The sequence below is a fragment of the Panthera onca genome, chromosome F1 (assembly GCF_046562875.1).
Source record: "Panthera onca isolate mPanOnc1 chromosome F1, mPanOnc1 haplotype 2, whole genome shotgun sequence".
NCBI lineage: Eukaryota > Metazoa > Chordata > Mammalia > Carnivora > Felidae > Panthera > Panthera onca.
Window position 1 is genome coordinate 65,992,994 of NC_138355.1, and position 20,375 is coordinate 66,013,368.

A 20,375-nucleotide genomic window follows, 5' to 3' on the forward strand; every position below is an offset into this window, starting at 1 on the left:
TCGGTTAAGCCTCCGACTTCCGCTCAGGTCATGATCTCTCAGTCTGTGAGTTCAAGGCCCGCGTCGGGCTCTGTGCTGACAACTCAGAGCCTGGAGGCTGCTTCAGATTCTGTGTCTCCTTCTCTCTCTGCCCCTCCCCAACTTGCACTCTGTCTCTCTATGTCTCTCAAAAAATAAATAAATGTTAAAAAAAAAAAAAGACTTTTTTTTTTTTTTTAAAGAAAAGCTAAGTGTGGCCTAATTCACTTGCAAGCATCAACTCCGGGGTAGAGAGTAACAGGAGGGAGGTCTTGAGAGGGGAAGGAAGAGCTCAGAGGACTGGAGTGTGATGAGAACGGCTCAAACACGCTGACACGGAAATGGTCAGCCACCACACTTCATGGCGCTTCTTGGAAACTACCGCCAAAGGACCGCAGGCCAGCAGAGGTGGCTTGGCGAGGTCTCGGCGGGTGACAAGCGGGAGAGGCTGCAGGTGAAGGAGCCCGGGGAGGGGACAGTGGCGCCCCGGCGCCCTCAGCTCTCCACGACAGCGGTCGCCTGCGTTGCCGGGCTCACAGCCAAGTGGGAAGTGGGGGGCCCGGGGGTGTCCCCGTGCTCTGGGAAGGCCTGTGGCTCCTTGAGTTCCAGCACCACCCGGCTCAGGAGGCCTTTGAGCAGCTGCATTTCCCGGAGCAGAAGGTCCACGTCGGGTTTCAGGGCTCCGGCGGCCGGTGGCTCCCAGGGCGTCGGCGGGGCGCAGGCCGGGGGCCCAGCAGTGGGGGCTCTGCCCGCGGGGAACCGCAGCCCCGGAGAGGTGATGTTCGGGACGGAGGTGACCGGAGCGGCCGATCGGGACACAGGGGGCTTTCTGAAGGAAAGCGGCTGGTTGCCGGGCGCCAAGGCTGCGGCCTGTGGGACTGGGGCGGTGGTGGACGCCGAGTCCGGGGCGGCACCTGCGAACGCAACACACGAGAACCGCGCGGCTGCTCTCACCCTCCCGCGGCCTGGGCGCTCGCGTGGGCACGCGGGGTACGCGGGCCGGAGGGGAGTAAGGAGGGACGGCGTGGAGTGGAGGGAAGGGGGGGGCGTTGAGGAAGGCAGAGTGGATGGAGCGGAGAGGACGAAGGGAGGGTAGCAGTGAGGAGGGTGGAGAGGATGGGGTGAAGAGGAGGGAGGGAGGGGAGGGGAGGGATGGGGAGGCGGGGAAGGGGACGAGCGGAAGAGGAGGGAGGGAGGGGAGGACTGGGAAGGGGAGGGGGTGCGGGGGAGGGGACAGGGAGGAGGGGAGGGATGGGGAGGAGAGGGGGGATGCGGGGGGCAGGGATGGGGACGGGGTGGAGAGGAGGGAGGTAGGAGATGCTGCGCAGAGAACAGAAGAGAGGGGGAGTAGTGAGGAGGGGAAGGAGGTGGAGAGGAGGGAGGGAGGGGAGGAGTAAGGAGGGCAGAGGGGGTGAGGTGGAGAAGAAGAAGAGGGGTAGAGAGGAGGGGTAGAGAGGAGGGGTGGGGAGGACGCAGAGGGTAGGGTGGAGAGAAGGGAGGGGAGGAGTGAGGAAGACGGGGTAGGGATGGGGAGGAGAGGAGGGGGAAGGGGAAGGGTGAGGAGGGCGGGGGGGGGGGGGACTGGGGTGGGAAGTGCGGAAGGGAGGGGAGCAGTGAAGAGGAGGGGTGAGGTGGAGAGGAGGGAGGGCCAGAACGGCGAGCTGGAGGGGTGGGGTGGCTCGAGGGAGACTCGGGGCGCGGAGGCGGCGGCGGGGCTGCGGGCCCGGGGTGGGGGGCGTCCCCGGGGGTGCGGTCACTCACCGCGCCCGGGGAGCTGCAGCCAAGGACTGCGTTTCCGGACGCTCCGCGTGGCGGTGGCGGCCTCGCACCAGTACGATTCGAGCTCCTCGACCTCGGGCTCGGGGACCGTGTACTCGGCGCCCCAGTCGAAGCGGCGCACCGGGCGGCTGTACTTGTAGAAGGCGAACTGCAGCGGCGTGTCGCGCTTCTGCGGGTGCAGGCGGGTGTCGCAGCGCACCGCCACCCCGCCGCGGGCCTCCGCCCGGCCGGTCACCCTGAGCACCGGCGCCGGGAACAGCTCTGCAGAGAGGGGTTCCAGGGGCTGAGCGTGCACGGAGGGCCGGCGCAGGGGCCCCAGGGGACGAGGTCCCCGCGTCCGCGGCCCCGCGACCCCTCTGTGCTTCGGGTTTCCCGCGAGCGCTCCTCGCGGACGCGGAGAAGGGGTGGGAGGAGGCTGGGTGCGCGCCGAGGAGGGAGGAAGCCTCCCGAAGGGCGGGGCAGGGGGCTCGAGGGACGGGGAAAGCTTGCAAGGGGGCAGGACCCGGCCAGACGCTTCCTGTCACATCCCGATGACCTCCAGTTGGGGTCCCGCGGCCTAGAGGGGTGGCTGCGCCTTCTGCCTGGGGCTGTGGACTGAGCCGCCGCCTATATGGAGTCCCCACCCCGAGTGAGAAGCCAGAGCGCGCTGCAGGGGAGTGACACCCGCCCCCGCGCAGGCTGTGCCTCGGTGTCGCCTTCACTGCGCAGGGGAGGAGAGGCGAGTGCGTGCGTGGCCGGCGGGAGAAATCCGCTGCGTGGCAGCTACCTGACCCCCGCCTTCCCTGCCCGCCCGGTGCCCGTCCCCGAGTTTCCCGGGACTCGCTCGCCTCCCTCCTGGGCCCCAGGTGTCCCCCACCTTGCACGGTCACGGCCACCTTGGCGGAGAACATGGGCGCGCTCTCCACCGGGATGCGCATGGTGCCCGAGCACTGGTAGCGGCCGCTGTCGCTGGCGCGCGCCTGTGGCACCGTGTAGTTGGCGCTGGAGTGGAAGTAGCGCACCGCCTTGCCGTCGTGGTAGTAGTGAAGCTTATACACCACCTTGTCGTACCAGCCGCGGCAGCGCATGACCAGCGGCTCGCCCTCGAACACCGCGGCGTAGGGCACTTGCAGGATCAGCCAGTCTACGACAGTCCCCACAGACAGGCCTGACTCCGAGAGAACTCCAGCCCTGGGAGTCTCCCTTCTTCTCCGCCTCCCCGCCGCCCTCCCCGCACGGTTGCTCTCCTCGGCCTCGCCAGCTCCCTCCCTGCTCCAGAAGCAGCCGGCGCCCGAGAAGACTCCCCCCACCCCCGCCCCCACCCCCAGACACACACGTTTTAGTTGAGACCTGCTTGTCCCCTAGATCTGGGTTTAGACGTTACCCCAACCCTCGCAGGACAGTCTTCGGTACCTCCCACCCTACCCTGTATTTATGGGTCACCGTCACCATCATCACCATCACAGCTAATGCTTATGCAGCCCTAACATGTTCTGGATGCCATTTCAGGAGTTTTACGTTGAGAAAGAATTCTGGAGTAACAGCCACAGTCCCTATGCTCCTCTATTCCACAGGCAGTAATCACCTTCTCTCGTGGCCAGTATTTTGTATTACCAACTTCCAAAACACAGAGTATGGACATGAAATGTATGTAAATGCTAAGTAATGATATTTGACTTCTGAATACAAGTTGTGGCCCGTCGAGCTAAGGGGACATAATACTCCCTACCAAATAGCCAATCCCGTGCCCTAAAGAAGGGATTATTGCTATTTTCTCATCCTGCTTCGGAAACCCTTTACTGTATCCCCAGGAAGTCAGCCTCCGAGTTGGCCCCTATGCGCACACGGGCACGTCCACAATAAGCTTTCAAGCGCTTGGTTCAACTGCTGCTTCTGCCACCCCCTTAACAACAAGTCATCTTTCGTTTCTCGTCCGCGCAACAGCCAAAGGCGCAGATACAATTATTTGGCTGCTGGGAAGCACAGAGAAGCACCGCCTTGCTCAGCCGGGAGTGATTCTCCCAGCTGCACGAAGCCTGCACGGGACTCTCACTTTCCGGGCTTGGCTCTGCCCTTTCCCTGGCTGAGCCCTCCCCCGAAGCTCCCCGTCCAGTATTACAGGTCCTCAGAGCCTCTCCCCTTCTGAGCTAGTCCCAGAAACAAACACAAATGTTTATTTGCCTCCCACTGCGGCAGAGGGGTGCGGGGACCTTTGGGGCCAGGCAAGCCTTACCACGCGTCTCACGTCTTTGCGCCAGGCAGGGCCCTGCCTGCTCCAAAGGCTCCAGACAGCCCCCATTTCCTGCCCCAATGGGAGTGGCCCAGTGTCCCCTCCCATAGCAGGGCCAGTACGGCCAGAGGAGATGTGCGCAGTCCCTGCCCTCGTGTTCAAACACTCACCATTGGAAACAGACAGGTGGATGGGGTCACTGACGGGCGCCCCCCGGGTCTGGCATCGATACACCCCTGGTGTCTGCACCTCGATGCTCTTCTTGTGAGAGGGCAGAAGCAGGTGGCCCAAATACCAGAGAGTGCTGATGGGCCGAAGCTCCAGGAGCGGAGGGTGGTACCCATCACATCGCAGGGTCACCCGCTCCCCCTTGAAGATTGTGGTCCAGGGCGGGTGTAGAGACAGTACGGGCTTCTCCAGAGTAGCTGGGGAGGGATGCGGGAGGGGGCAAGGTGGAAAAGAGAATCAAGATGAGGTGCCCAAAATGTGGTCTGGGGTTGGCAAATCTGAGAAAACTCCAGCTCCCAGGACCCAACCCGCGTTACTAAAGCAGTCCGATTGTGGAGACACCACGCTGGGTTACACACTGCCAGTCCCTTGATCTGTAGCCATTTCTCGGTGCTTGGAGGCAAACTGAGTCACAGGGACTGAGGAGGCTTGGGAAGCGACACTGTCCCACGGCCGCCAGGAAGTGGGGAGTACCCAGGGAGCTCCCTTAGGGGGATTGGTGTGGCGGGTGTAGAAAATTGGGCTCAGGGATGTGGAGGACTCACCAGCTTGCCCACCGCTTGGAACTGCGACACAGGAATTGAAGAAGAAGAAGAAAAAGAACGTTGGAGGTGAGAGGAAAGCAAGGGCCCTCTTGACCGTAGGAAACCCCCCATGGGTCTCAAGACCTGTTTTGCTTCTGCTTTTAGTTTCCCCAGCCCCGAGAAAGCCCCCTCCTCTTTATCCTCCCGAAATAGACAATGAACTGTTGTTTGTAATAGAGGAATATTCCCCAACACACACACACACACACACACACACACGCACACGCACACACACACCTTGGCCCATACCCTCCCCCACAGCCAAAGTGCTTGGGTCGCTGCTGACGCACTGAGGACTCACCCAGGAGCAGTAGGGCCGTCAGAGACCACATGACGGACCTGCCTGCAGAACGGTGCAGGTGCCCTGGCGTAGGGTGGGGGAGGAGGGAGAGAAGGTGGCCAGTGCTGCCGCCTGAGTCCTGGGAGGCATTGCGGCTTCGCTCACCCATTCCTGATTCCTGAAGATGGCGGACTGGAGACAGCGGGACGTGGGCTGGGTCAGCGCAGCCCTCCGGTGTCCCAGGCACCAGGCGCTGTCCCACCTGCCAGCCCTACAGCCACGGCACATCTCAGGCCAGCGCCAGCCTCTGTAGAGAAGGCGTGCTGAGCAGAACCCATGCCGTCTGCGGCCCGAGGAAGCCACAGAGAACCCCAGGCGGTGGCAGGCGACCCTGCCACCTTCGGGCTCCCGTTGACACCCCCCTCCCACTCTCTCTCCTCCCCACCTTCCAGCTGGCCCTGTAAGCCTCAGTTGAGGAAATACCTCTTCATGTCCTCAGGGTCTACCCAGGGCCTTTATGATGCTGGCTCCCTGGTGACAAACATCGTTGTGAGGCCTAGTGAGGTTGACACCGGGTTCCCTGCACCCAGAGCTCACAGCTGCCCACAGATGAGTGGATGGAAATGTGTGATTCACCAACCACCTTCTGTGTCGCTGTCTTCCGAAGTTCCAGTTATGAATAGAAATGGGGGGAGGGGGTGGCGCCTGGGTGGCTCAGTCAGGGAAGCATCCGACTTCCTCTCAGGTCACGATCTCACGGTTCATGGGTTCGAGCCCCGCGTGGGGCTCTGTGCTGACAGCTCAGAGCCTGGAGCCTGCTTCGGATTCTGTGTCTCCCTCTCCCTCGGTCCCTCCTCCACCCCACTCTGTCTCTCTCTCAAAAATAAATACACATTAAAAACATTTTTTTTAATTAAAAAAAAAAAAGAAATATGGGGTGCCTAGGTGGCTCAATCAGTTAAGCAGCCAACTCTGGATCTTGGCTCAGGTCATGATCTCACGATTTGTGAGTTCGAGCCCTGTGTCAGGCTCTGCACTGAGTGTGGGGTTACTTGGGATTCTCTCTCTCCCTCTCTCTCTCTGTCCCTACCCCACTCATGCTCTCTCACTCTCTCAAAATGAGTAAATAAACTTAAAAAAAAAAAAAAAAGAATAGAAATGCAATGTGTTTCCCCTTCTTCCTCCCTTCTGGAAAACTTAAACCCTCAGAAATGTGAAAATTCTTTACTACCCACCCCAGTGATCTCGCCCTATGGCACCTCCACTCACTTGTGCCTTCCTTCCTTCTAACCATGCCTACATGCCTCCCCCAACCATTCCCCTGTTCCGGGACTCCTTACCTGTGTCCCCTGTTCCGGGACTCCTTACCTGTGGCAGAGAAGTCACCACATCAGCCCCTCGGAAGCTTCTCAGGTCCAACCTCCCAGCTCTACTTCTCGAGCTTTCCGAGCTATGTGATCATACCCTGGGCAAATGGGCACCTGAATTCTCATGTAAATACTTAATGAAGTTTCCAACCTGATTGTATGTCTCTTTGGACTGTCTCCTGTCCTCACCTGTAGTGCACTGGGGCACCTCCTTCTTCTGGAACTCTGGCAGGAAGGAAAAGGATTGTCAGATGCTGTCACCTCTTAAACACAGTCTCTCCCCTCTTGCTGGCTGACGGCCGGCCTAAGCTCCGGTCTGAGAATTCCCTCAAGTTTCTCTTAAGGTGTCAGTTTTTGTTAAAAATGCAAATGCCTCTTAGGGAAATGTGATTGGCCATTTAAGTTTTGATGGTCACTTTAGATCCTGTATCAGAGCAGGTTTTGATAAAAGACAGGTAGTCATATGGGTCTGAAAAAGAGGGAGGAACCTGATAAGGGCTCAGGGGTGAGGGAGGGAGAGAAGAATTCGATACTGGGAACAGAGATTATAAACTGCCTGCTTTAGGGGTGCCCCGGCTAGACAAGGCTCCCAAACACCCTGCCTGACTCCTCCTCTAGGGCCAGTGTGGGCCTCACCACATCCTGACTCAGGGGTCTGACTTCTGCACCAGGCCACCGCCCCCGTGGTCAGAATGTAATGCACCTGTCAGCTGTCCTTGCTCTCTGCAAGCAGCCTCTCTTGGGGCTTCTTATCACTCAGAACACAGATCTCAGCCTCTTTACCAGATTCCACAAGAAACCTAATCAACCCACATATTCATGAGCCGTATCTTCTCACACACTGCTCAGAATTGGACTTGAAGAATCTCCCACCCAACATTTCGTTTTTGTTGTGGTTCATTTATTTATTTTGAGAGAGAGAAAGAGAGAGACAGTGCATGCGGGAGAGGGGCAGAGAGAGAGGGAGAGAGAAAGAATCCCAAGGAGCCTCCCCACTGTCAGTGCAGAGCCCGATGCAGGGCTCAAACTCATGAACCTAACCGTGAGATCCTGACCGGAGCCGAGGTCAAGAGTCGGAAATCAAGAGTCAGACGCTTAACCGACTGAGCCACCTGGAGGCCCCCAACATTTGGTTACAGTAGGCTTTTTTTTTTTTTTTTTTTTTGCATTTTCCCCAACTTGGATCTTTTTCTCCATGCCAGACTTTCCCCTGCAGAATTTCCAATTCTTCACCCCTTTGCTATATGGAGATATGTAGCAATTATCATTTTGTTACCTGAGCAATTCTTTGGAGCTTATCATGACCTAATTTCTGGGCAAGATATGCCACCTTCTGATAAGAATTCTGATGACTAAAATGCTTTCAGTGATGATGATGACAAGGCTGCTGTTGCTGACAGTAAGGGCACCAGCCCGCTCTCAGGGAGCACTGGAGGGTGAGCATCCTGTCTGCGGCCGACACCATATTACTTACTGACACATTTCATCCTCGCAAGGGGCCTTTCAGAAAGGATTATTATTACCTCTATTCACACGACCCTTCTCTCCTCCCCACGCGCATCCATTCATGCATATGTTTATCTGTGAGAAATATCTCGTTATTGATTTACATAAATGGTATTGTGTTTTAGGTATTATTTTCTCTTATTTTTAAACGGTTTATTATTTATTTTGGAGAAAGAGAGAGTGCGAGCAGGGGGAGGGGCAGAGAGAGAGAGGGAGAATCTCCAGCAGGATCTGCACTGTCAGTGCAGAACCCAACGTGGGGTTCGAAGTCACAAAACCGGGAGATCGTGACCTGAGTCGAAATCAAGAGTCTGCAGCTTATCCGTCTGAGACACCCGGGTGCCCCATTCGAAGCAGGCTGTGCAGTGACAGCAGAGAGCCCCACACGGGGCTGAACTCAGGAACCAGGAGATCATGTCGGGTGCTTAACTCACTGAGCCACCCAGCCACCCCCCGACCCCCATTTTCTCTTTTAGAACAAAAGTCAGAGTTAAGAGAAATTTGCCCCAACCACCATTTCCACCCCGCCCCCACCCCCCACCCCCCTGCATCTATGATTGAACTGGGAAATCTCATCTCTGGCCCTTGGACTGGGATTTACATCATCAGCTCTCTTGGTTCTCAGGCCTTTGGATTAGGACTGAATTATACTTTCCTGTGTCTCCAGCTTGCAGATGCCAGGTCATGGGACTTCTCAGCCTCCATGATCTCACGAACTGATTCCTCGTCCTCATTCTCTCTCTCTCTCTCTCTCTCTCTCTCCCTCTCTTTCCTAGCCTCTGACAGCCACCATTCTACTCGCTGCTTCTACGAGTTTGACGATTTCAGATTCCACACATAATGAGATCACACACGATTTGTCTTTCTGTCTCTGGCTTATTTCACTTAGCCTAACGTCTTCCAAGTTCATCCATGTTGTTGGGAGTGGCGGGATTTTTTTTAAGGCTGGATACTATTCCATTGTGGGCGTGTGTATGTGTGTGTGTGAGTGTGTGTGAGCATGTACACATAACACACATAAATCTCACACTTTCTTCATCCGTTCGTCTTTCGATACACACTGAGCACTATTTAGGTTGTTTCCATGCTTTGGCTATTGTGAGAAGGGCTGCATTGAACACAGAAGAGCAGATATCTCTTTGAGATACGGATTCTACTTCCTTTACACATATGCCCGGAAGTGGGGTTCCTGTTCGTAGGGAATATTTTTAATTTTTTTTTTTTAATTTTTAAAAATTTAAAAATTTTTACTTTTTTTTGAAGAACCCCACTGTTTTCCATAGTGGCTGCACCAGTTTACATTCCCACCAGCAGTGCCCAGGGCTCTCTTCCCTCTACGTGCTCATCAATACTTGTTACTTCTTGTCTTTTTTGTTGTTGTCTTGAGAGAGAGAGAGAGAGAGAGCAAGAGAGAGAGTGCATGGGCACAAGCAGGAGAGAGGGGAAGAGAGAGAATCTTTTTTTTTTAATTTTTAAAAAATGTTTATGCATTTATTTTGAGAGAGAGAGAGAGAAGGGAGGGGCAGAGAGGGAGGGAGAGAGAGAATTCCGAGCAGGCTCTGTGACGTTAGCACAGAGCCCCACATGGAGCTCGAACCCATGACTCATGAGATCATGACCTCAGCTGAAGTCGGACACTCAACCGACTGAGCCACTCAGGTGCCTCTTAACTTTTTTTTTTTTTAATATCCATTTAGTTTTGAGAGAGAGAGAGACAGAGACAGAGCATGAGTGGGGGAGGGGCAGAGAGAGAGAGGGAGACACAGAATCCAAAGCGGGCTCCAGGCTCCGAGCTGTCAGCACAGAGCCCGACGTGGGGCTCGAACCCACAAACCGTGAGATCATGACCTGAGCCGAAGTCGGACGCTCAACCAACTAGCCTTCCAGGTGCTCCGAGAGAGAATCTTAAGCAGGCTCCATGCTCATCACGGAGCCCAACAGATTGATCCCACGACATTGGGATCATGAGCCCAAATCAAGAGTCAGTAGCTCAACCAACTGAAACACCCAGACAGACACGCCCCTTCTTGTCTTTTTGATAGTGGCCATTCTAACAGGTGCGAGGGGATATCTCCTAGTGGGTTAGATTTGCATTTCTCTGGTGACCGGTGATGTTGAGCACCTCTTCAGATACCTGATGGCCATTTGTAGGTTTTATTTTGAGAAGTGTCTATTCAAGTCCTTTGCCCATTTTTAAATCAAGTTATTTGGTTTTTTGCTATTTAGTTGTATGAGTTCTTTATATATTTTGGATGTGAATGCCTTACGAGATACGTGGTTTGCAAATATTTTCTCCTACTTCAGAGGTTCCCCTTTCACTCTGTTTACTGTTTCCTGTGCAGAGGCTGTTGTTGTTTTTTCCCCACAGATGTATAAAGGAATAAAGGAACATATAGTGTGATCAACTTAGACTTTACAAACTTCAAGGGAACTCTTTTTTTTTAAGTTTATTTATTTATTTTGAGAAAGAGAGAGAGAGAGAGAGAGAAACCCAACGTGGGGCTCAACATGGAGTGCGAGATTATGACCGGAGCCCAAATCAAGAGTCGGTCACTTAACCAACTGAGCCATCCAGGTGCCCCAAGTAAATTCTTCTTTGAGAGCAGAGATCATGTTAAATTTATATTCTTTTCCCCTATATAGCGGCTTCTTTTTTTTTTCTAAGAGCACAATACTCTGTACATAAATGTTAGATTAAGTGAAGTTTCTTCAGTACTGCAAAAAAAAAAAAAATGAGCTAGTTTGTCTGACTTGATTGAGGCTGGGGAAAATGTATGAAACATATATAGTCATGACTTTAAGGTCAACAAACAAAGGTTCACCAAATCCAGCAATACCGAGGGTACGTGGGACAGTCTTTAATAGGGTGGTATGGTTCCTTGAGGAGCGATAAAGGAAGGAACAACTCCACATTGTAGGAGGTAAACTTGGCTTCTTATCACCTCTAAGAAAAGCTAAAGGGAGAAAACACATAGGAATTTGAAGATATGTACGGAGAGATATATATTTAAAGGAGACTTAAATTTCTACTCAGAAGATTTTTTAAATCACTAATAATTTGTATTTACCTATGCATTTCTCCCTCATGATCTCCCCAGTCAACCCCTCAAAGGTAACTATCCTGATCTTGGTATTTCCATTTTCATGCCTTTTTAAAAGGTTTATCCTACGTATATGTGAATGCCTGAACAATATATTCTTTTGTTTTACTTGTTCTTAAGCTTTGTATAAAGGGCATCACACTGTGTGGTATCTTCTGGGACTTGTTTTTTTCACTCAAAGTTATATCCCCGATATTTTTTATGTTGCTTCATTTTAACTATGGTTTGCTAATTTTTACTGTCGTACTGTATTCCATTCTGTGAAAGTTGCACAATTTGTCCATTTTTCTGTTGGTGGACAACTGAATTGATTCCAAAATTTTGCTTTTACTATCTGTAAGAATTATGAACGTTATTATACCTGTCTTCTGATACACATATGCTGAAATTTATTTGGGGCATATACACCCGGGCATTGGATTCTGGGTTATAGTGTATGCAAGTATTCAATTTTCCAGGATAATGGAGGTGCTTGTTACCTAATGTTGATTCCAGAGGCAGCATCTAGCATGGCCGCATTGGGACCTCTGTGGGTTACAGAACCCTAAACTGCACTGGCCATAACCCAGACCCAGTGTAACAATTCCTCTTTTCCACCCCCTCCCAAACTCCCCAGGCTAGAAGGGCAGATGGAGACAGGTAAGAGCCCCTCGCCCCCATCCTTTCAGCTCTTGTCTTGCCTTCCTCATCCCTGATGATAGGAGATCCTCTCCCCGAGGCTTCCAACTTCCAAGTAGGCTGGGTCCCCTGGGCAGAGTCTGGAGATTTTTCTGACGCCAGACAAACCACTCATTCCCATCTTCTTCAAGATATATTCCCTTGTGCTTGTTCAACTCAATTCAACTAAACAGAATTTTAGAGCTTAACTATGCCTCATTAAACTAGACAGCAAAGAATCAATGAAGAACAAAGAGCTCCAGGAGCTCTCAAAGAGCTCACCCTCCAATGAATAGAAATAATAAGGAGAATAACAAATTCAAATGCAGCGTGATGACAGAGGTGCACATAGACCCACGGTTGAGGAGCGTGACACCCATCTCAGCCAGCTGTATCCATTTCTTCCTTCTCTGATCTCTAATAGCTCTTATTATCTGTACGTGAATCCCTTGTTTAGCATGAGAGCTTGCAGGATGCATTCATGAAAATGATACCATTAGCTGAGATAAACTCCAAGTAGGATGGTTATAACATAGTATCTTTGGAGGTACATCCAGCACCGTCCTTTGGCAATTGAACTTCCCTGTTTTCAAAGCCACCAAAGTCATGGAATATCTCTGGTCATCATTTCTTGCAACTCCCATTCACAGTTGTGAGTTGATCCTGCCACTGCAAAGATGTTTATGGGCTTTTACCAATTCCCAATTGCCTCCTGATCCTTCACCCTGAAGGTGTTAAGAACCACCAGAGAACATGAATTTTAGAGTACGAAGAACCACCATAAAACGTGTATTTAAGAACCACCACAAAACTCAAGTTTTAATATCCAGCACGATTCTATTCCTTTGTTTCTTTGTGGCATGTCTGGAGAGATCACAAATCATTATGGGTCAAAACTGCACAGAATAAATGGCACAAAGAAAGAATAGAGCAGATAACATCGTACCACATGATTTAGGGTAACATGGGAAAATGCGTGCTGGCTGAGGTCATTGTTAAATGGTGTGCTAACCCACCGACCAAAGGTTATCGTAAAAGCTGTCAAGCTATCTTTCATTGGCTGTGAATGCACAGTAGCAGTCCAAATGTAGAAAAAAAAAGTCTTATTATGGTACCAAAATAGACATATGTATTTTTTTAAAGAAAAACATTTCAGACACAAGTGTATTAAAACCCATAATTACTGTTCTGGCAATGTTATACTCAATCACATATTTCTGAGTCCAGTAGGATCCTGCAGGAAATTTTCCAATACCCTGCTTTAATTGTTTGATGGGAAAGGGTCTTACTGCTTCTCTATCCCAAAGTCTAAACCCTCTACAGGCAGGGACACTATCTTATGAGTATACTTAACAGAGAACAAACTTTGGTATGTGGTGGAGGCCAACAAAATACCAGCATGTAATCAATATTTGCTGAACGATGCTGGAGGGGGGCAGCCAGCAAAGAGGTAAAGTCCCACCCCAGAGCCTAACACCTAGCTTCCACTAGGTTGAAGTTTCTCAATCTCAGCACTACTGACATTTTGAGCCAGATAATCCTTTGCTGTGGGGGCTTGTCCAGTGTGTGTTACCTGATGTGTAGCAGTGTCCTTGGCTTCTACTCACTAGATGCCAGTAGCACCCCCCCCCTCCGCAATGTGAAGACCAAAAATGTCTCCAGACATTGCCAAATATCCCCTTGGTTGGGGGTCGGGGTTGCCTCCGATTGAGATCGCTGCACTAAATCCATATCATTGATTTTCTTTCAATCACCAGATTCTGGTCTGGGCAGCAGAAGGCAACTCCTGGTTTAGAGACAACAGGATTATGTTGTCACATTGTGAGAGAATACACAATTCTAGTTAGACTCCAATGATCGCCTTGTGCAAATTTACATCTACTCATCTGTCTCTGTTACTCTACCGTAACACTGGGCAATTTGTGAAGTTATTTGTGGGTATTATGTGTATGTATAGGACAGAAAGAGGAAAGGTAGAAAAAGTTGAGTTTATCGGGAGTAGTTGGGCAAAACTGCGAGTGGATTGTTTACTCCTATTTGGCATGACTCTTTGTGGTCTCAAGCTTCAGGTGGCCAGATAAGTCCCTCAGCTCCATGACCAGGTGACCGAGGAGAACTCTCATATCCTGCATTTGTTTGAGAAGAATGCCCATCTGGTGATTCAGATGGGGGTCTGGCACCCGCAGAGGAGAGGAGAAGCCTGGATTCTTAGAAGGAGTGGACAGTGGAGGGTGAGGTCCAGGTGACTCAGTTGGAGTAGATTCTGGAACGGTCGATTTCTGAGGAGCTGGACTCAAGGTGGGGGCTGCAGTAGAGCTGGAGGGTCCTGCATTATGGGGTAGGAGGCACATGTAAGAGTGAAGTCTGGCTCTGTCCCTAGACTCATATTCATGGTCAATCTTTTGTTTTCTGAAAGTGGCTTTCTTGTTTTGTGTGGGGGGGGCGGGGGGAGGGAGATCTAATGACAACAGAGGTTTGAGGACCCACTCATGGTCAAAGTTTGAATCTGACACTTGGCTACCTCAGTTTGAAACTCTTCAGTGATGAGGCATCAACATTACGGGCACATGCATATTAGCCTACTCTCAGAACGTAATTCCCTACAGCATGGATGTGGTACCTGGTCCTAAGTCAACCTCTTCACTATATGTGACCTTAGTGCAACTCTTCATCTTTGTGCCAGCCTTCAGTGTTTTGAGGACACCTCTGCTGGCTGCTTGGGTCACATGCTCTTCAAGATGAACATCTTCCACCCCTCCCCATTATTTTTCTTACGACGTGGCTTTAAGCCCAGTCATTGCCCTCGTTACCTCCTCTGGGCATATTATATCAGGCCAAATGCAACCTTCTTAATTGGGGGTCCCAGAACTGAACACAAACCCCAGACGACCTCATCTTCATTCTAGATACTATGTTCCTGCTGATGCCCAGAGTTCAGGTAGGGAGCACAAGGCCTCTGAGGCAGCAGCTGTGGAGCTGGCTCAGGTCTTGGTTTGGTGAAGTGTGCACCATGGTGTGAGGGAGAAGTTCCCTGTCTGTGCTCTCTTCCATCTCTGGAAGACTCTGGATTATTGCTCCTGCCTCCTCTGTGTCCTTTCTTAACCTGTTCACACCAAACGCTGGCCCCTGGGTCCAGTCTTCCTTTCCCTCACTTTTCACAAAGGCCAGACAAATACCTACTAACTTACCCTGCACCCGGATCTCCAGCTTGGAGCTCTGTTTCCAAACTTGGTTGTCCTCAGTGGCTGCTTCACACCAGTAGGACCCAGAGTGTGCCTCTGAAGCTCTGGGGATCTGGAATTCTGAGGAGAGACCCCTGCCGCGCACTGTCCTGCCGTCCTTGTAGAAGGAGAAGAAGAGGCGGGCAGTTGACCTATGCAGGGGCAGCTTTGTCTGACAGCTCAGGGTCACTGGACCCCCCTCTTGGGGCTCAGCTGAGGGGGCGGCTCTGAGAAGTGGGGTTGGAAACAGTTCTGGAGGAGAGATGGGGGGAAAGAAGCACTCAGCCATCTTGCATTCATGCTAGACAAAGAACGAATACAGCAGATAACATTGTACCGCATGATTTAGGATAACATGGCAGAATGCGTGCAGGCTGAGGTCATTATTAAATGCTGTGCTAACCTACACGCCAAAGGTTATTGTACACAAAGAACCCCGTCACGTGTTCCTCTCCCTATTTCCATCAGCAATGAGCATTCTTAGAAAAGCTCCATTTGAACATTTGGAATCTTCTCTCTCTTCAAGTAGATGAGATTAGAAAAGACCCAGAGGTGGGCAAATCTGACAATGGTCCAGATGCCCAAACAGCGAACACTGGGGAACATGGATCTGTAGGATAGAGCTGCAGGAAGTGGGCGGAGCTTGGAGAGTGCTGGATGACTTGCGAACATAATGCTGAGATGATGCCCCTCCTGACGCCTAACAGGTTGCATTTGCCAGCAGCCTGTTCCTTAGCCTCCAGTGATCTCGCCACATCCAATGAAAGACAGTCTTGGTCCCTCTGTGTCTCCATACCTGCCTCTGCTACAATATCATTCCCTCCAGGTCTCACCTTGGACCTTGATAGCCACGGAAGATGCTGTTTCTTGTCTCCCAGGACCAGGGCTCCTGAAGATCCCACTGCAGTGATAGTGCCCGCTGTCAGTCTGTTGTACCACGGCGATGGAGAATTCCTTATTAGGTCCAGGGGGTCCCAGAGCTGAGCCATCTCGGTAGAAGGTGATCTGGGTCAGTGGCCAGTCTTGCCAGGCCTGGCAGCGTAGAATTAGTGGGTCTCCTTCAAATATAGGGCTGACTGGACCTTGGAGAATCAGCCAGTCTGCGACCCAAAGCAAGAGCTGAGTGTGACCCCCTGCCTTCCTTGGGATTTCCCCCAGTGCTGCCCACACAGACCGCCCCCCGACCCCGTGTAAAGTTTCTCAGGGACCCAACCCCTGGTTGGGATTGTGGAACAACTTCTCTAGGAGCTAAGACTGAGGAAACCCTCACTTTTGTGGGCTGAATATGGGGAAGAAGGTAGAGTAGTCTCCCCTTAACCACAGTTTGGCTTTCCATACTCAACTGCAGTCCAGAAGCAAATGATTGTCCTTCTGACATGTCATCAGAAGGTCAATAGTAGCCTAACGCTATATCACAATGCTCATGTCATTCACTCTCTTCATCTCATCACATAGGCGCTTTATCATCTCACATCATCACGAGAAGAATGAGTATTAGTACTATAAGATATTTTGAGAGAGGGAGAAGCCACATTCACATAACTCTTATCACAGTATATTGTTATAACTATTCTATATTACTAGCTATTGTTGTTAATCTCTTATTGGTCCCTTACTGTGCCTAGTTTACACTTTATCACAGGTATGTATGTATAGAGAAAACATAGTATGTTTAGGTACTATCCCCAGTTCCAGGGACCCACTGGGGGTTTTGGGACATATCTCCCATGGATAAAGGCGAGGGGCTACTCTATCCCATCCCATGGCCAATTTCCTGGGGGCGCCCTCCTGAGTGGGCCGTCAGGCTGAAAGGACAGGGTTGGAAAATGGGAGAAAGAACAGGCCTGCACTGTCCCTCCTAAGACCTCACCGTAGGACACAATCAGATGGAAGGGTTCGCTGAAAGTGTAGCCTTTGAACTGGAAGTCAACTTCCCTTGGGCTCGTCAAGTCCTCCTCAGTATTGCAGCTGCTGTCCTGGGTGCTGACAGGTCCTTCACACTGCAGCGTCTCAAAACTGGCAGCTGGGGAGAGCGTGGTTTGAGACCAGAAAACAATGCCGTGACTTGGAAGAAGAAGACAGAAAACTGCCTTCCACAAGGAGCCCTCCCTCTCTGGGGGAATCATCCTCTTCACAGTGATAAGGGGGAGACGCCAAAACCCATATGTGTCTCTTGACCCATACTTCTGACTTGATTCACTGGCTTCCAGGTGCTCTTAGTGAACGGACTGTGGTTTGGGGAAGAGGGTGGGGAGGGGATGGAGGCATGTGAACTCACCAGCAGGACATCCAGCCGCTGGTGCATGAAACCAGAAGCCAAAGACAACTATGACCCCAGAGCAGGCAGATGCAAGACAAAAGGGAAAGGGAGGTGGTCAGATTTTGACACTTACTGGGTGCCGGACACTGCTGGGCACTTTTACACATTATTTTACTTAATCTTCACAAGATTTGTAGGTATGTGATTTCACTCTCATTTTATAACTCAAAAAGAAATAGGCGTAGAATAGTTAACTAACTTATTCAAAATTTCGAAAAAGAGAATGGAGCAAGAAAGTAAGGTATACCTGAGTCCAAAATCAGTGTTCTTTTTACTTCACTGTTTAGACTTGATCTACTGCAATCCTCGGACCTTCCTTGGGGGGGTGGGGTTCTTCCATATTTTCATTTTCTTAACATTCCCCTGGCTCTTCATCCTTGAATATATCATCTACCCAAGAGCTTTCAGTACCTAGCTGTGTCTCCTTCTTCCTTGCTCTTCCTTTTGGGAGAGCTCTCCCATCTCTACCTTGATGTCCTCTGGACTTGAACTTTCCACGGCAACTCTAGAGCTCTCCCTATGTCCTTCTCTCTATCCCAAGCCTCTCCTCCCAGGCTGTACTGGTGACTATGGAACAATTCTTTCTTTACTTTCAGGTTAACACAGTTAAGGATTTCTCACTGCATCTCTTCAACCATGGTTGACTCAGGCAAAGTAAATTCCATTTTCCCCATGTTCACGACTGCTTCTTGTCCCTTAATCCCTGTCCCCTTCTTCTGCCTCCACGGCCGTTCACATATATTCAAGTCTTCAATCTGTTCTTTCCTGACCCACTTGCCTTTGCTCTCTTCCACTCCCAGAGTCCCAGTACTCTTCTTTGACCCTGTAACTTCTCCTAGCAAGGCCCTCTCCACTTCCTAATTCTCATTACACCGGTACCAGGTGTTTTCTTTAGCTCCGCTCTCAGGTCCCTTCACCACCCTGATGCTACCTTTTTCAGTTCCTCTGCTGTCACTCAACTGGACTCCGCCGCCATTCCTTTTTGAAAATGAACTTGTGGGCTGCCAGGCACTTTCACTCAAAAAACTGTGGTAGGTATTCGTCTCATTTTATGCATAAGAAAATGGAATTCAGAGATACAAAAAGTGAATTTTCCAAGGCGACATAGAGCTAGTAAGAACAGCTTGAAACCAGAGTGTCTGGAGTTCTCGCCATAAGGCCGGCATTGTATCGTCATATGGTCACCCAGTCCTGTTTCTATGAGTTTAATAAAATGATTCAACAAAATTGTTGTGCAGGGACAGTGTAGATGTTAAAAATTCAAGCATGAACACGACAAGGTTAAAAAACAAAACCAATAAAGCATTGTCCCTATCTACAAATAACTCAGTTTGGTGGAAGGCACAGGCACATGAAGAGATTCTTTCAGCATGAGGAGGAAATTAATGACAAAGAGATATGACAGGCAGCAACTGGGGCAGAAAGGAGGGTTCAAAGAAGGTTCCCTGGTGAAGATGTCACCTCGGCTGAATCTTTAGGGATACCAGGAAGTTTGTGAGTGAAGGGAAGAGACCATTTCAGGCAGTAAGTAAAGCTTGGAGATAGGTAAGAGTCCAGTGTGTGAATGAATTAATATAAGCAGGTTGGGGTTTATTACAGCATAATTTACAGGGCTCACAGGTAAGGGTAGAGGCTGAAGAGGTGAAATGGGGGCCGGCAATGGTGGGCCTTGTGTGCATTGGTTGCAGAGTGCAAAATCCATTTTAAGGACACAAGGCTGAGACACAGGGATTACTTAGGAAGTTATTGGACTATCCAAAATCAGAAATGATGACGGCTTGTCCTAGGATACTATTAGTTCTGTTTCAAGGAAGGCACTGGCTCTAAGAACAGTTTAGAAGGTTCATTTTGCCAAACTTGCTGATGGATCCTATGCAGGGGACGGAGAGGAAGTGTCTAAGTTAGCTCCCCAATTTTTGGCCTGGATGTCTGGGCGGATGCCATGAGCCAAGGTCAGAAATAGCGAAAGACGCAATCAGGAGAGGTGGGAGCCAAGAAAACAGGTGAGTTTGGCTCTGGTCATATTGTGCTGAGATGCCTGTGAAACATGCAGGTAGATACGTCTCGTGCAAAATTTGATCTTGGACTGAAACTCAGAAGCACAATTAGGGGTGGAGATCGGGCTGTGGACTCTTAAATAGATAGCTGTAGTGGTAAAAACTATAGACATAAATGAGCTCACTAAGGAGATTGTGCGAAGAGAGAGAGGAGTAGGGTGGCAGGAATGCAACCGTAGAAAACACCAGTCTATAAGGGGAAGAGAGGAGAAGACACCAAAGGGACAAAGACAAGTACATGGAGTACAAGGAGAAAATGGTGAGTGGAACCCAGCTGAGTAGAGAATGCCAAGAAAGAATAAGTGACCAACACTGCCCAATGCGGAAGAGAAGTCCAGCAGGATAAGAATTAAAAAATGGAAAATGGTGCAGTCAACACAGAAGTCACTGCACCCTGGGCAAAGCTGATTCCAGTGGAAGCCAGACTGGGAGCACTGAGGCATGAGTGAGTGAAAAGTGAGGAAGTGGAGAAAGCAAGTGCAAACTACTCTTTCAAGAAATCTTTGAGAAGAAGAAGGAAAAGAATTGAGAGGGTAGCTAAATAGAGAGCATCATAGTCAAGGGGACTTTTAGAATGGGAAAGGCTTGCAGATTTTTATATTCAGAAAGGGCCATTCAAGCCAGCACACCGGACTTTGTAACGTCTATCCTTCATGTCCCACCTGAACATTGCTTCTTTGGGCCAAAGTCAGTCCATGTTTCTTTCCCTTGATCCAAGTCAGGCATATCTCTGTTCCCACACCAACATTCAAACATTTCACTTACCCAGTAGCATCGGGCCTGCCCAGAGCATAGTAGGAGAAAAGTGGAAGGCCCCAGCCGTGCAGACACAGCCCAGCTTCATGGTGACTGTGTTTAGGTCTCCTGCAGCCTCTAACGCACTGATTTTCTTCAACATGAAACCTCTCAAATTAGAAAAGAGGAAGTTAATCTAACTGTCTCATCTCCTTGCATCTGGGGTCTATTTTCAACTTTGTGATTGGCTTTCATCATTCAGATTCAGCTAGGTTGGCTCCAGGATCATTTACAACCAAAGGGTTATGGATGA

At 50.6% G+C, this 20,375-nt stretch overlaps 2 protein-coding genes across 2 annotated transcripts; both read right to left on the minus strand.

The window, feature by feature from the left end:
* Window positions 1-387: 387 nt before the first annotated feature.
* Window positions 388-6,177, minus strand: FCRLB (Fc receptor like B). The gene is made up of 6 exons (XM_078440521.2): window positions 5,120-6,177; window positions 4,780-4,800; window positions 4,177-4,431; window positions 2,654-2,920; window positions 1,780-2,058; window positions 388-932 (listed from the first exon to the last, which is right to left on the minus strand). The coding sequence occupies exons 1-6, from the start codon at window positions 5,265-5,267 to the stop codon at window positions 514-516; spliced, it is 1,389 nt and encodes a 462-aa protein (XP_078296647.1). The 5' UTR covers window positions 5,268-6,177; the 3' UTR covers window positions 388-513.
* A 6,302-nt stretch (window positions 6,178-12,479) lies between these two features.
* FCRLA (Fc receptor like A) lies at window positions 12,480-20,237 on the minus strand. The gene is made up of 6 exons (XM_078441391.2): window positions 20,093-20,237; window positions 17,229-17,276; window positions 16,821-16,973; window positions 15,784-16,050; window positions 14,918-15,202; window positions 12,480-14,055 (listed from the first exon to the last, which is right to left on the minus strand). Exons 1-6 carry the CDS (start codon window positions 20,223-20,225, stop codon window positions 13,763-13,765), a joined length of 1,179 nt encoding a protein of 392 aa, XP_078297517.1. The 5' UTR covers window positions 20,226-20,237; the 3' UTR covers window positions 12,480-13,762.
* Window positions 20,238-20,375: the final 138 nt, after the last annotated feature.

What these genes read in the sequence shown, in the direction of transcription:
- FCRLB (XM_078440521.2), bottom strand. Translation starts at nt 5,267, where the DNA reads ATGGGTGAGCGAAGCCGCAATGCCTCCCAGGACTCAGGCGGCAGCACT. An exon ending in GACGGCCCTACTGCTCCTGG is followed by an intron (nt 4,801 to 5,119) that starts GTGAGTCCTCAG and finishes CCTGTGTCGCAG; the next exon opens with TTCCAAGCGGTGGGCAAGCT. An exon ending in CCACCTGTCTGTTTCCAATG is followed by an intron (nt 2,921 to 4,176) that starts GTGAGTGTTTGA and finishes GGACTGTCGTAG; the next exon opens with ACTGGCTGATCCTGCAAGTG.
- FCRLA (XM_078441391.2), bottom strand. Translation starts at nt 20,225, where the DNA reads ATGTTGAAGAAAATCAGTGCGTTAGAGGCTGCAGGAGACCTAAACACA. An exon ending in AGCGGCTGGATGTCCTGCTG is followed by an intron (nt 16,974 to 17,228) that starts GTGAGTTCACAT and finishes CGCTCTCCCCAG; the next exon opens with CTGCCAGTTTTGAGACGCTG. An exon ending in CGTGGCTATCAAGGTCCAAG is followed by an intron (nt 15,203 to 15,783) that starts GTGAGACCTGGA and finishes TCTCTCCTCCAG; the next exon opens with AACTGTTTCCAACCCCACTT.